General features: G+C 39.3%; 1 protein-coding gene across 1 annotated transcript in view; it reads left to right on the top strand.

The window, feature by feature from the left end:
- Window positions 1-15,618, top strand: part of GHR (growth hormone receptor) — a 326,414-nt gene that overhangs the window by 158,653 nt on the left and 152,143 nt on the right. The window contains exon 3 of the mRNA XM_027863533.1: window positions 11,124-11,204. Within this exon, the coding sequence (XP_027719334.1) occupies window positions 11,124-11,204 (81 nt within the window). The remainder of the gene's footprint in view (window positions 1-11,123; window positions 11,205-15,618) is intronic.

Below are 15,618 nucleotides of genomic sequence, written 5' to 3'. Positions count from 1 at the left end.
TTGGCCTTTTCTCTGTAAATCATGCTAACAATAGCCTTGGAGTCAAAAGATCTGAGTTCTAGTCCTGGCTATTTCTCTAACTTGCTATATGACCTTGTATTAGTCACTTCAGTCGCCTGGGAATCAGCTTCCCCATTCCTAAATGAGAAAGTTGGATTAGGTGATCTGTGACATTCTAGAAATTTAGAAATTTCTCTCACCCCATGGTTTCCCATTTTGTTCTTAGAAACATAACTCTTGGGGCATCTAGTTGGCACAGTGGATAGAGCACCGGCCCTGGATTCAGAAGGGCCTGAGTTCAAATGCGGCCTCAGACACATAACATTTACTAGCTGTGTGACTCTGGGCAAGTCACTTAACCCTAGCCTAGCCAAAAAAAAAGGAAAAAAAAGAAACATAACTCTTGAGAGTTTTTTTTGCCATTCTTGGTATTCTTTAAATGTCAAGATGCAGAGACTTGGTGGTTGTCCATGGTTGGACTTGGAGTTAGGAAGACCTGGATTCAAATACTGCTTCAGCCTCTTATTAGCTGAATGACCCTGAGACCTTACACTTAACCTCCTGTATCTCAATTCCCTCACCTATAAAATGAGATTATTGAACTTGATGGTCTCTAAGGTCCTTCCAGATCTAGACAATGATTCCGTGATCTATGGTCCTGTGATTTGAAGAAGACAGCCAACATGTTAGATGGACCTCCTATGACAAATACCACAAGGATATGAACCTGGCTGAGAAGATATCACTCACAAAGCACCCTCAACATCCCTTTCCCTATCTATCTGGGATGAGTGCTTTCCTAAGGCAGGTGTCTTAGACTGGGTATGTCTGAAAGAGAGTCATAGTGATATTAGGAAATGGTTACAAAAGAGTCTGATTGATTGGACAAAAGTCGCCCAGGATGGACAGGCTGTCTGCAGCATTAGAGAGAGACTTCTCCTTGTTGAGATCACAGATAGAGCTGAGGAACAGAATATAAGAGCAACTTGATTCTGCTATCCTGGTTTCACTAGGAGGACAAAGGACATGGCCTAATTTGGGGAAGGAAGATTGGTAAAACTAGGCAACCACGTGTACAAAGGAACGATGTGGACCTTATGCCTTCACTGTAGTATTAGTCATGTGGTCTGCAGAGGTCATAAGAGAAGAAATTTGAATTTACCAAAGAATTAGAAGGTTCAAGTTAGAGCCTTGATTGCATTTTCTATCAGATTAAAAAAACCTGATAATCAAGTAATAGCCTGAGTGCGTGCAGGGGAAGTGGGAACCCTTTCAGGGAAAGTCATGAAACAGATTATAATGTTTCTGGAGAAATCCTTGGTGGAAGCACAGACCAAAGAGCTCTTATGACAGACTGCCTAACATTATTCCTGGATCCATAGTAACACTGGGTAACACATAGTAACACAGTGGGCACATCTGCAAATAAAAGAGTTAAATACTTCTTCTTCTTTTAAGGCAATTGGGGTTAAGTAACTTGCCCAGGGTCACACAGCTAGTAAGTGTCAAGTGTTTGGACTCAGGTCCTCCTGACTTCAGGGGTGGTGCTGTATCCACTGTGCCACCTAGCTGCTCCCTAAATACCTCTTCTTTAATAGTATATATGTATATTGTATCCTTCCAGCTCCTTGCCCCCCTACCCAACCCCACCAAAGCAGTGTACATGTTCCTTGAGGACAAAGATTGGTTTGTGGTTTGTTTGGTTTTTTGTCTTTGTACCCACCACACTTAACATAATTTCTTGCGCATAGCAGGTGACCAATAAATCTTTTCCTAAGCCAAATTGAAGTGGTATCTCCACTAAACTTCTTTTTAAATATCCTGAAAACAGTCATTTTCTAAAGCATCATTTAGAAGAAAGTGCTAACATTTTCATTTTTGTTCAAAGTTCATTCTGCAGCTGGCATTTAGTATGTTAGGGTAATGAAGGATCACATTCCTGGAATACATATCAGGGAGCAAGTTTTTCCTTTCAAATGAGCACAATGACCACGGAGAAGTGACCAGTTACAGTAATGTGACATAAAGGTGGACCTACCTGGGAAGACTTCACCCAAACAAGCAAGACCGGGATCCCTTCCTGGGTCTATCTAGGAGCAATGTTTTCCTAGAGCAAATATCTTAGACCAGATATGCCTGCAAGAGAACCATGTGAACATTTACCAATGGTTATAAAATAACCTGGATGATTACTGCTGAGTGCTCAGGTGTGTCCAGACAGACTCGGTGGGACTAGAAATCCATCCCTACCTGCCCAGAGAGGAGCAAAAGCATGAGCAGAAAGAGTTTGCTTCTCAGGTTTAATGGCCTTCTTTTCCAAGTCTCCAGTTAAAGAAAAAACCAAGATCAAGGGTCATGACCCTAAGCAGGCTTCCACCAGTTCTCACAGGAAGATTTCTGACTCCTTGCCAAGCTCCTTATCATTAGAATTCATCTGCCTACTTTTCAACTAGTTGGAATCTGTAATTATTCAAAATAAGTGAGCTGTGAATTTAATCACTTCTGCACTTCTTCTGTTTTGTCCCACCTACTCTTTTCTGTGACAGACATTCAGGGGGCAGTCCCTGGATTATTCTCCATAGAGTTCCCCTTGGTGGGGAAGGGGGTACCGTTTGACTCTTCAGTCAAGCCAAAATGTCCCAGATTTTTTATGTCTGAAAGTGTGGCCCATTGTCCTGGAAGTCAGAGACAGAATTCCAGCACCAAAGGTTGGCTGGGTCCCTTAGGTAATAGCAAGCGAAAGCTAAGCCTTGCATATCAGAGGCACTCAGTAAAATAGGTTTAGATTGACCAACTGACCCCATTGTGCCTCAGTTCCATCACATTTAAACTTGGAACTTGCTCATGGCCCATTTTATAGACAGACTTTCAGAATCAGATAGTGTCTTTGTAGCCATTCCCTGAAAGAAAGGTAACAAGTAAATAATAGGCCATGGCTTTCTGAGAGGGAGGTGGGAAGGAGGGAAGAATTTATTGGGAAACATAGGTGTTATTGAAAAACCAAAATATGCCAGTAGAAATTTATTTTTTAAAAGACAAAACAAACAAAACAAACCATGGAATCTGCTAAAGGAGCTGCAGTCATTTATTCTAGATTGCTAAGAGTATTACTGTGATCTACTAAGCAAATGTGGTCTAATGGAAATAACAATGGCCTAGGGATCAAGATGGGCAGTTAGGTGGCACAGTGGATAGAGTGCTGGGCCTAGAGCCAGGAACACTCATCTTCCTGAGTTCAAGTCTGGCCTCAGACACTTAACTAGCTGTGTGACCCTGGGCAAGTCACTTCACCCTCTGCCTTAGTTCCTCATCTGTAAAATGGGCTAGAGAAGGAAGTGGCAAACCTCCAATATCTTTGCTGAGAAAACCCCAAATGGGGTCATGAAGAGTTGGATACGACTGAAACAACTGAATAACAAACAACAAGGAATCAAGATCTAAATAACTAGCTGTGTGACTTTGGTTTAGTCCTTCACCTTTCCAGACTTCAGTATACTTATTTATAAGAATAGTCATTAGGGTCCATAATAGCCAAGGTCTATTCTAACTTTGAAATGTCTCTTCCATTGACCCCCCCCTCCTCTCCACTTCAACTACTATTACATTAGCTTAGTTAATTATCATCTTTGTTAATGTAATAGCCTTCTAGCCAGGCTCTGCATCTGGTCTCTCACCTCTGTAATTTATCCTTTACATAAATGCCATAGTAATTTTTCAAGCGTCTGGCCCTAACCTATCTTTTTAGTCTTGTTCCATAGGGCTTCCATTCACTCATTCTATAGGTGGCCACTGAGAATCATAGGTCAACCAGCAAGCATTTATCAAGCTACTGTGGTAATCTGCCAAACCTGGCTAAATTCTGGGGCTACAAAGATGAAGATGAAATACCCAACCTCCTTATTTTGTAAATCCGAGGCCCAAAGAGACTGAGGAACTTGCTTCAGGTAACACATAAAGGAAGTGTGAATGACTTAGCTCTTCTCAGCAATACAATGATCCAAGACAATTCCAAAGGACTCATGATGAAAAAATGCTCTCTGCCTCCAGGAAAAGAACTGATGGAGTCTGAATGCAGATGGAAGCGTACTATTTTTCACTTTATTTTTTCATGATTTTTTTGTTCTGTGTCTTCTTTCACAACATGACTAATATGGAAATATGTTTTATATGATTGCATATATATATGTATAACCTATGTCAAATTACTTACTGTCTTAGGGAGGGGGGAAGAAGAAAATTTGGAACTCAAAAATTTTGAAAAAGTGAATGTTAAAAATTGTCTTTACGTGTAATTGGGAAAAATTTCTATTAAAAAAAAAAAAAACAGAAATTGAGCATTTGGAGACAGATTTTAATCTAAGGCCTCTGACTCCAGAACCAGTCCTCATTCCACTTCACCTCACTGGCCATTTTACCTCTGCCATGATTCTACTGCCCCTAAAGTAAGATAGAAAAAGCTATCGAGCTGAGCCTAGGATTCACTAAGCTGTATTTTTGTCCCTGGCATCTTGTTTAAATGTCAGCAGATTGTTCAATCTCTGTACTCTGTACCTGATACCTCATTTGCAACGTAGGCTCTTTCATTCTGGCCACTATTGCTCAAAGACGAAAGTACTGTGCTTTTTTTTGTATTTTTCATTTTTTTAATTTAGTATTTTATTTTTCCCCGGTTACTTGTAAAAAACGATTTTTAACATTCATTTTTAAAACTGTGAGTTCTAAATTCTCTCCTTCCTTCCTCCCCAACCCCCTTTATTGAGAAGGCAGGCAATTAGATACAGGTTATACATGTGTAGTCGTGCAAAACATATCTATAATAGTCTGTTGTGAAAGAAAACAAACAAAAAAAAACCTTAAGAAAAATAAAGTTAAAAAAATATGCTTCAATTTTATTTAGACACCACCAGTTCTTTGTCTGGGAATGGGTACTATTTTTCATCATAAGTCCTTCAGAGTTGTCTTGGATCGTTGTATTGCTGAGAATAGCTTAGTCATTCACAGCTGATCATCTTACAATATTGCTGTTACTTTGTACACAGTACGTTTCCCTTTGCTTCAGCCCATGCAAGTCTTTCCAGGTTTTTCTGAGAGCATCCTGCTCATCATTTCTTACAAGTACTGTGATTTTCTACATTGCTGAAACTAGAATATTCCCTGGGACTAATCTGCAAGGCACTTTTACTATAAATGCATTAGTATTTTTCTCTCTAAATTTTGTTCCATTCGTTCTGTTTAGCATATGTATAACTGTGGCATTTTAAAAATGTTAACACCATTTAAAAAACAACCCATCTTATACTTTTGAGTTACTTTCCCATAATTTCTTCCCCTTTCACCCAGAGGGAGAACTCACTGAATGTTGTTATTGTACAGTTGTCTTTGTGGCTCTGTAGGCCATACTGTCCATGCAGTTTTCTCGTCAAAGATACTGCAGTGGGGGCAGCTAGGTGGCGCGGTGGAGAGAGCTCTGGTCTTGGAGTCAGGAAGACCTGAATTCAAATACTACCTCAGATATTTGATACTTACTAGCTGTGTGACCTTGGGCAAGTCACTTAACCCCAATTGCCTCACCAAAAAATCAAAAAGAAAAAAAAGAAAAAGAAAAGAAAAAAGAAAGATACTTGAGTGATTTGCCATTTCCTACTCCAGTGACATTGAATGTGCTTATATATAAAATAACCATAAAGTTTTTCTTTTTCCTTAATGGGAAAGAAATTGTTGTTTAAGGAAAAGTGTAGATCTGACCAGTTTTCAAATAGGTACTATAGTAAACTTGGGAGGAGAAAATGAATAGAAAAGTATCTTCCTCAAATCAAGGTCTATCTCTCAGTATTGCCAATTAGACTTTTCAAATTCCCTTCGGGATTAATCTCTTCCTTGCATAGCTCTGAATTCTTAGAAAAGCCTAACCAGGAAATCAAATGGGTTTTACTGTTGCAATATTTTATTAGTAATCAACACCACCATCTAAAAGTACACATTTATTTTTCTATTTACCTGAGGTCTTGGTTTTGCAAGCTAACACAGTTCTGTTGGGTAGTGGTAGTAACAGATTGTGTGTGTGTGTGTTTTAATTGATTTTTGATTATTCGGTATATTTAGAGAAAGACTTTTGATCATCAAAATTTATATATGTATGCATATATGTGTGTATATATGGAGAAAGAGGGAGAGAGAGAAAGAGAGAGAGAGAAAGAGAAAGAGAGAGAGAGAGAGAGAGACCTTGCTACTTCTAATGGATTTGGCTCCTACTTTGGCATTCTCTTTGATTCTGCCCTAAAAGCTCCATTGGCTCTTGTCTTCAGCATTTAAAATATCCTCCCTCTTAATAACATGCTAACCACATGTGACAAAGTTTTTGCCCCCCCACCATCTTTTCTATCAAACTCATAAACCTTTCCATAGAGAATGGAATTTAATTGCTTTTTTTTCTAAATTTGAATTGTTTTTTGGCAAGTCACAACTCCAGATATAATAAGATTACCTATCATATAGCTCAATGTTTTAGATATTACTTGTGAAATAGGTCAGTATTTAAAGTTGTTCTGAGAACTAATACAATCTTACATTTTCAACTAGCTCCTAGAATAATAGAATGTTAGCCAGAGAAGGAACTTGAGACATGGAGTCCAATCCCTTCATTTTACAGAAGCAAAAATTGAGACTTAGGTTAAGAAACTTTCCCAAGGTTATACAGGTTAGTAACAAAGATCTTTCCCGCTTAAGTAAGGCCGGCTCTAGACCGGAGGTCTCCTGACTTCCCAGTTCCAAGTTGTTTGCACTCCGTTGTACTGCTTTCTTTTTTTCTGAAAACCTCAATGTAAATATCCCTCAAATTCAGCCCAAATCTCACTCTCAAGCTCCAGGCCAATATATTCAGTTGCCTCCTAGACATTTTCAGAATTCTTTTTTGTCTGTTTAATCTTTTTTTTTCATTTTCAGATGTCTACGTGTCATGCCATCACTTTAAATGTAATATGTACAAAACAGATCTTACTACTTGTGCAAAAAATCCAGATTCTCCTCCAGAGTTCCCAGTTTCTATTGATGCCACCATTATTATTCTAGTTATCCAGAATCAAGACTTCCTTTGATTCCTTTTTCCTTGGTTCCCTAAATCCTTGCCTCTGATTATGCCATTTCCCTGTCCTCAAAAACCGCTGATTCATTCATTCAGATCTTTTCTCTTCTTGCAACTTAAGTTTTATTTCCTCCATGAAATTGTCTTATCCCGAATATGCTCTCTCAACTTTTTGTCTTTCAAGTAGCATCGATGTTCTGTCTAACTCATTTGCTGATGTCATCATACACCATATTGCTCAGTGCTGTTCCTTGCGTCACCCCAGAAGTATTTCATCTCTCCAACTAAATGGGAAATTTCTGCCAGACAGGGATGATGTCTTATCCCTCCTCTGTATTTCTGTGCTTAGATTAGAGTGTTAGCACATGACAAGTGTTCAATAAGTAAATGTGGAATTAAGCTAAATTGGATGGCTCCAGTGGCCTCCTTTTCTTGTGAGTGATTGGTTATGCAAAGGAGAAAAGCTGGTCACTTAAATTTCTTGTGCCTAACACTTGTTTATGCACTATTATGTGGTTGAGGCCTAGAGGTCGACTATAGGCACAATTTTGTCATCTGTAGGCCTCTTCTGTTGTGCAGTCTGAAACCCACACCAGCTGTATACATTGGTGTCCATACAGCCTTCAGTAGAAGAAGGGTGAGGAGACAAAATGCCTCGGGCATGGAGGGTGGAATTAGTGTGTGTTTCATTATGCAAGAATAGAAGCATGACTTTTTTTTTTTTTTTTTTTTGCTACTTCAAATCTTGCCATGAGGTTATTGCCGAAGAATGCATAAATATCGAAGGAGAATTAAAGAGGGCTTTTCCTTAGGAAAATATTGCAAGCTTTAAGAGCCCAGTAAAGTAGGGAACAATTTAGTAGATTCCTCTTAAATATCTTCTTTCACTTCTTTTATTAGCCACGTGCCTGGTCCTTTAGAAAAGTACTTTGGAAATACTCCAATACTTTGAGGTTAATGGGACTATGTGATGAGTTTGAGTGTGGATTGGGGGAGGAAGTTTGGGAGAAAAGGAAAGTAATGAGACCATGGTGTTTCTCTTGCTCTGATCTAGGGGTTTCATATTATGGATTGAATTAAAGTACTGAGCCCTTGGGAAAATGCAGACCCCTGTACATTCATGTCCAGTTATCTCTAGGGAACAATTTCAGCCAGAACCCGCTCCGTGCCCTACCCCCTCACCCCCACCCCCACCCCCACCCACCGTGAGGTTCTTTCACTCACTGAGCTCATCAAGCCTGGTCAAGAGAGCACCAAGTCAACACAACTGAATTTCCAACGACCCAGGCCTTGTGACCAAGTCAGAGAGATCGTTACTCCCGGAGCTCAATGAAGAACTTTTGCACTCAGTGAGGAGTGCAGAGGGGGTTTCTTTCATACCCTTTCACATTATTTCAGCACTAGTAAGAATGCACTGACTGGACAACAAGCTCTCTCTTTGTATTCCTTGACTCTCCTCTAATGAAGCAATTAGCCCTGACTAAATCTCACCATGTTCCCTGTTCTTCCCGTCTCCCTCCCTCCCTCCCTCAATTAGGACTCTGCTCCTTAGTAATCCTCCCAGGGACAGTTGTCAATGTATATCATCTCTCATTTGTGGGGAAAGGGATACAAATTTTAACCCTCTTTTTCTACCATTAGACAAGTGCCCAGATATAGGTTTCTTGTTAATTTTTTCTCTGTAAATGTTGGCCTTTTAAAGTAGATGATTCACTTGACATTATAATATGTGTGTGTGTGTGTGTTAGCACTTGCCACACTGTCCCATATTTAGGGGGAAAGATGTGGTTTTGGAGACTAGCTAATGGAGGGAATGGGGAGTTTCCATCCATCTTCAGCAAAATTCCCTCCATTTCATCTCAATGATACAATTGAATGGGTTACTTCTAAAGCAGAGATAGCTGCATTGTGAGAAAGCCCATCCTATTAATTTTGCTAATCAGTGCTTCATAAGGACAGTGGTCTGGGAATCTGGTGTCCAGTGTCAAAATTTGCAATAAAGTGTCAGTGTGTCCATGAGGGTTTCTCTGCCAGGAAAAGGTTCAGGATGATATCATAGGAGTTGTTTGGAGGTTTTGGAAGACGATACTCCAATATGTGCTCCTTGAGGGCAGGTTCCATATTTTCTTTTTTTTTTCTTTTTCTCTGTATTCTCAGTACATAGCACAGTGCCTAGAACATAGTAAGTGCTTAATAAAGGCTTATTGACCCTTTGACTGTTGAACTAAAGAGCTAAATTTCACAATTCCTTCTCTGTTGTTTCTTCCCCTCTCCTAGCCCTACTGGAAGGGAATAAAATCAATAACCAACAGAAGAGTACTTTTAATTGGTTGTTTCCGCAGCCGTATAAATGCCAAAATGTTTATATTTCTTTTGGAGACCTTCACTCTATCACCTGTTAAATTTATCAAAGAAGAGAAGGCTATCTGAAAGATCAAAGATACAAATTATAGGCAGCTGATACAAAACTCATCTTCCCACTATCTACCAAGATTTAAGGCAAAAAACGTGGATAGGGTGTTTCTCCCACCCCAAGCTAAACCTACCCCCTCACATACAAACCACATATACCTAATAGCTTACTCTAGTCCAGTGGGGGAGGAGATGTTTGCCTGCCAGTAGAAGCGACAAATTCAGTCCTAATGTAAGTTTGCTGGGGCCAAACACATCTGAAGTAAAGAAAAAATATAAAATTTGGCATCTACAGATGGGAGTGTGGAAAATGAGGCATTTGAAGTCACTCCAAGTGCCAAAATCAACAACTGCCAAAGATCCATACCTGTATGTCTTATTATAAAGACAACAACATAATATTACTCACTAATTCAGACTAATTGGGGATGGTTAGAGAAATGCAGTTTTATTAGTTTTAAGGTCATGCTGTCAGCCAAAGGAAGATAAATAAATGTTCCCTATTAGAGATCCTATTAGGACACCTGCTTCAATGAATAGACAGAATTTGCAATCAACGTAATTATATGTCCTTGGGTGCCACAAATATTCTCGAAAACCACTTATTTACACTAATTGCGAAGTGGGAAGACAGATGTTCCACAGGGCAGCATGTTTCATAAACAAAACCAAATAGATCTCTTTAAGGAGCTGATCCTAACCTTCCTGTTTTATTTCTATTTATTTATTTTTTAGAAGGTTTATTTCTTCCAGGTAGAGACACAGGTTGCCCAGGGGAAGCTAGACCCACCTCTCACCCCTCAACATTTACATACCAACTCCTACAGAGTTCTCTTAAAATGGAAGAGCCAAGATGTTCCCGAACTTGGGATTCCAATGCTCTAGAGCCAAATGCTGGCATGAGATCAGGATCGATGAGGTGTTCAGCATTCCTGGGTTTCTCAGAGACCACATTCCCTAAAAACCTCATAAACCAAAAATCTACCACAGGCCCAATATGTGGACTCCAGGCCACCTAGGAAGCCAAAGTGTTTTGTTTGCTATATTCTCCTCCCTCTCCACTCCCAGCTGTTTTTCTTCTCTACCTTTTACAAAATTTCATTTGGTTGGTTTTTTACCCCCCTCTTTCTATCACTCGAATCCTTTAGTTCTTTCAAAAACAGAAGGGGAAAATTTCACCTGCTGTTCCAATAGGTTGTTTTATTTTTCCCTTTTATAGCATGTCCAGCACAGGGCAGCAATGCTTAGAGAGATTGCTGACATGTTGTTCTATTTCCAGATCTAATTAAAGTGAACTACATTTGTCTTATTGTTGTAAGCTGTGTGTGGGGGTAACTTGTTGGGAGGTGATTCTGTGGCCATCAGCCAGGATTTGAAAATCTTTGGTGTCCATGTTATTTCCTGAGTCAAGGACCCACAGGAGGCAGAACTTAGTATAACCAACTGCTGGCCCTGATAAAGTACTTTACAGCATGACACTCTGAGACAACAGAAGTTATCACACTCTGGGTTTCTTTTGTAAATTGCAGAGGGCACTTATTCATGAATTGGCTGATTTGTTAAATAGCACTCAGACAGGATTATTCTTTTTTGACTATCTGAATTTATTCTGTCCCTTTTGCTATTACAGGACCTACAGGTATGGATCTTTGGCAGCTGCTACTTACTTTGGCCCTGGCAAGTTCAAATGATGCTTTTTCTCAAAGCGAGGGTGAGTTTTGTCTTTCTTTCTCCCACTTGAAAAGTTTTTAAACAATGTTGAACTCTGCATTAGGCAGAAGTTCTTTGGATGAAGGAATTCAGACATTCAGTTGTTTGTTATGTTTTGTTTCACTGAATTCAAAGAGAAAATATGTCTTATTTTTAGATTCATGAGTTTTTTTGTTGCTAATTTGAGGTCAATTACAATAGGCACCTTTGACATTTTGTATCTGCATGTTAGAAATAAAACTTGAGGCTGTACTAAGAGCAAGGCACGTTGCTAGACCCTGAGCTTGGGAGAGGGAAGGATATTTCATCAAAGATTGTAGGGCTTCCCCAGTTCATCTGTGGCTAATGAGAGGACCTAAGTGCAGAGTTGGGGTTTTTGTTAATATTCCAAGAGGTCGAACAGTAGAACTTTGGTTGAATTTTTCATTTCATATTAGGCAAAAATAATTTTGGCCAGTTTTTAAAGAGCAGACGCCAACCTAGCGATCAACGGATCTGCAAATTCTGACTCAGTTTGCCTCTGGGAGCTGATCAGGAACACCCTGGAATTTTTTTTACATCCCTTCACCACACAGGCGCCTCCTTTTCCATCGAGTGACATCATCTCAATGTGTGGGAAGACCAGGGCTCACAAGTGCAAGGTGTAAAACAGAGGCTGAAGAGAACATGCAGAAGGCCTGGTCTCCTCAAGCTCTTTTCCCAGGGAGATGAAAGACTCCACAGGGGTTCATCTTGCCACTTCTGTTTTACTTGCACTGTTTAGTTAGAAGGAAGGAGCAACAAGCTTTCCTCGTGCTACAATGCAACTTCAGTTTGTTGTCTTTAAATGAAAAGGTTGTGTTATACCCTGGGAAATACTGGAAGAAATTATGACAGCTCCTTAAAATGGACCTTCTGACCCCAAAAAGCCCATAGTAGAAAGGCGCTAAAGGCAAACTGTAACTGAAAAGATGAGAGAAAGCCGAGAGAGAATGTGATGTTATCTATAAAATAATTTTAAAATATTTACAAGAAGGCATTCATATTTGTTTGAAATACTTTGGGTCTTGCTGGTGTTATTTTTAAAAATGTGTCTAGATATCAGCAGTATGTAAGTGAGACATGTAGGGAACTGCAGGCTTTATTTCAGCAGCTTTTCCCATGCCTGGTTTTAGACTCTGGTCCAGAGCCAAAGAATGACAGCTAAGACCCATGCCTGTAAAGAGCTAATGAGGGTAGCTTAATTTTTACTTTCCTCCCTAATATGATTTTCACTTTCTCAGCCCTAGGTGGGCAAGTTTGGAAGAATTTTTTTAGTTATAGGACTTGGAAATGTGAAGAATAAAAACCAAGGAGAGGGGGAAAAAGGAGAAAAGAGGGAGGGAAAAAAGCAAAAGCGGGAAGGAAAAAAATTGGTTTAGCCAAGACTAGAGAATAAAAGTTATTTCAATCCTAGAGAATGTACAAAAGTGTCCTAACATGAAATGCTTTAATGCTTTGGCAAAGCCTGCACTTTTACCAGACTAATTAAAAAAAAAAACAAAACTTCAGTGGTTGCCCCCCCCACCCCCCCCACGGTTGTTGTTTAGTGAGGAAATGGAAGGATTTGCTAATGCCAATTAAACCCAAGGTAACTGACCTACCAGAGACATCCTGGTCTATTACAAAATGGTCCTGATTCCATTTCTGCCTCCTTTATTGGTTGAGTAACCAACATTTCTTTTGGACTTGGTGCCACTCTGCAGTATGACTTAAAAATGGCTTTGGGTTTATTAATGATGGGCAATGACTATTGACATAAGCAGGTTTTTGCCAAGTCTCTGGCTACTTATCTAACAGATCCAGCCAGAGAGAGCACATGGTAGGGGCTGAGCTCAAATGACATTCACAGGCCATGTGTTTTCTTTTACTGCTAGATCTAGTCTATTGCCAATTCATTTTATTTTTATTTCGTCTCCTATTGTATAATACAAACAGAAAATGAAGGTGGGAAAAAAGTTTACTCTGAATTAGCATTCTGTTTACTTGAAATCAATTCAGAACAGAGAATTGCTAAATTTTCATCTTTGAGAATTGTTGAAGGATTGGTATACGGAATCACTAGAAGAAAAGTCATCTAAACAACAATGTGGTACAGCAAACATTAATTTTACAGTATATTAGAAATAAATAAGGATCTGGGGTAATCTGACATAGTATTCCTGAGAACATCTGCATTTAAAGTATTAAACAACTGAGAACATTTTTCTTCTTGGGATAGATGTATGATGAGAAATATATTATGCCTCAGGGGCCTTTTTCATTAAGTCTTATTTTCCCATTAGAAATTAAATGGACATTAAACACTAAGGAATGTCTTCCTTGCATTGGATAAAGTTCAGCAATAGACTGAGCACTGTCAGTCACCTGAAAAATCTTTCCATCTGCTTCTGACAGCAAGGACAAATAATTCCAGGGATACTTCATTTTCAGAGTGCTAGAAAATGCTAAACAGTCTCAGATGGTTGTACTAAATTGCTACTAATGGAGTTGCTTAATGAGAAATACATTTTAACACATACAATCTATAAAAATGCTTCCAGGGATTAGAAACCTGTCTGTAACATAGCAATTAGTTGTCTAGCATTTTCTGCAAACCCACTATGTTCCCAGCAGTTTAAGACCCTGGTCAGAGTATGTGGAAGATGGGGAAGTATAAGACACAGTCCTTACCCTTAAGGAGCTACCAATCTAGTTTGGGAGATGAGAAACCTGTACACATGAATGTTTTAGAGAACAAGGTAATCTAAAATTGCTTGTTAAATGATGTAAGAACTATTTTTCAGTGCTGCAAAAGGGCATCAAAGAGGGAACAATATGGGCTGCGGGTGGTTTACTTTAACAAATTCATTCTGTCTGCATCCAGAGAAAGAAATGATAAAAGTGTGTACAGAATGATTTTGCATATATATATATATATATATATATATATATACATATTTGTGTCTAATGGTAGCCATGGGAAGGGGAGAAAAAAAGAAATTTACATGACAACTTTGCTATATATTTAAAAGGAATGGCAATTTGTACATAATAGATTTGCCATTTCATGTACAATCATTCTTTATTATACTGTATAATGAAAATTCTTGTTCTATTCTATAAATTAAAAATAAAATAAATATTTTTTAAAATTCATTCAATGAATTTTTTTAGCCCTGCATTTTAGCTTGTTTATTGATTGGTTGATTGATAGGTGCAATGGGAAAGACAAAGGTGGAAAGGGCAGTCTTGGTCCTCAAGAAGGTTATAATTTACTGTGAAATGTGGCCTACCTCAGATATCTACTTTCATACCATATAAGGTTGAAGGAACTGGGGGTGTTTAGCCTGGAGGAGAGAAGACTAAAGGGGACCTCATAGCTGTCTTCACCTATTTGAAGGGCTGTCATGCTATTGTGGAGAAGAATAATTAGACTTACTTTGTGGCCTCAAAAAGCAGCGGATAGAGCACCAGCCCTGGAGTCAGGAAGATCTGAGTCCAAATCTGGCCTCAGACTTACTAGCTGTGTGACCCTGGGCAAGTCACTTAATACAGATTGCCTCAAAAAAAAAAAAAAAGACAGGGTCAGGGACAATGGTAGAAGCCAAAAAGAAGAAAATTTAGGCTTGATGGCAGGAAAAACTCCATAACATTTAGAACAATCCGTGAGACCTCATTAGAAGTCTTCAATCTGTGTTGGTTATGTTGTAATGGAACTTACATATGAGGGGAACCAGATGGTGTTTTAAGTTGAAGTCCTTCCATCTTAAAATGATATGGCAGATTCCGCTTGGTGTCATCTTGAATGAGTAAAGGAATTAATATTTCTGAAGCACCTACTATGTGTCAAGCACCGTGCTAAGTGCTGGAATACAAATACAAAAAGAAAATTGTCCGAGGCATCAAGGAGTTTGCGTTCAAATTGGGGGAGAAGGCACCTAGGAGCATTGAGTGCAGAGCAGATGGAAAGGCCTGGAGGTCCAGGGGTATGGAGGCAGGACATACAGCAAGGCCCAAAATCCCTAGGGTTCATTTTTGTCCATATCCTCACATTTCTCTCTCCGATGATACTTTCATGACTATCCCCTAGAGAAAAACATACAAGAAAATACTCTGGGCACAATCATTTAGTCGAGAGACTTGATAATGAAACACAGAAACTTCAACAGATGGAAAAGATTCCAGGTCTCCAAGACAACTCTGATTGCATCAGCTCAGTTGCATGGGAGATCCCTTCTACCTCTTGTCCTTTCCATCCCACTGTATCTCACCCTGCTGTTGCTGCAGAATGAGTGGGGCCAGTTTAGGTAACGTAAGCCTTCTATCTTCCTAAAACAGCCTTTAATTACTACCTTTTAGGAAAGGATCCACAACTGATCTTTCCTGGGGCAGCCCTCTCTATAGCTCACATCCCA

This window comes from Vombatus ursinus, unplaced genomic scaffold (assembly GCF_900497805.2).
Source record: "Vombatus ursinus unplaced genomic scaffold, bare-nosed wombat genome assembly UNPS02014772.1, whole genome shotgun sequence".
Lineage (NCBI taxonomy): Eukaryota > Metazoa > Chordata > Mammalia > Diprotodontia > Vombatidae > Vombatus > Vombatus ursinus.
The sequence above is the reverse complement of the archived record's forward strand: the minus strand, read 5'-3'. Positions and strand labels throughout refer to the sequence as shown.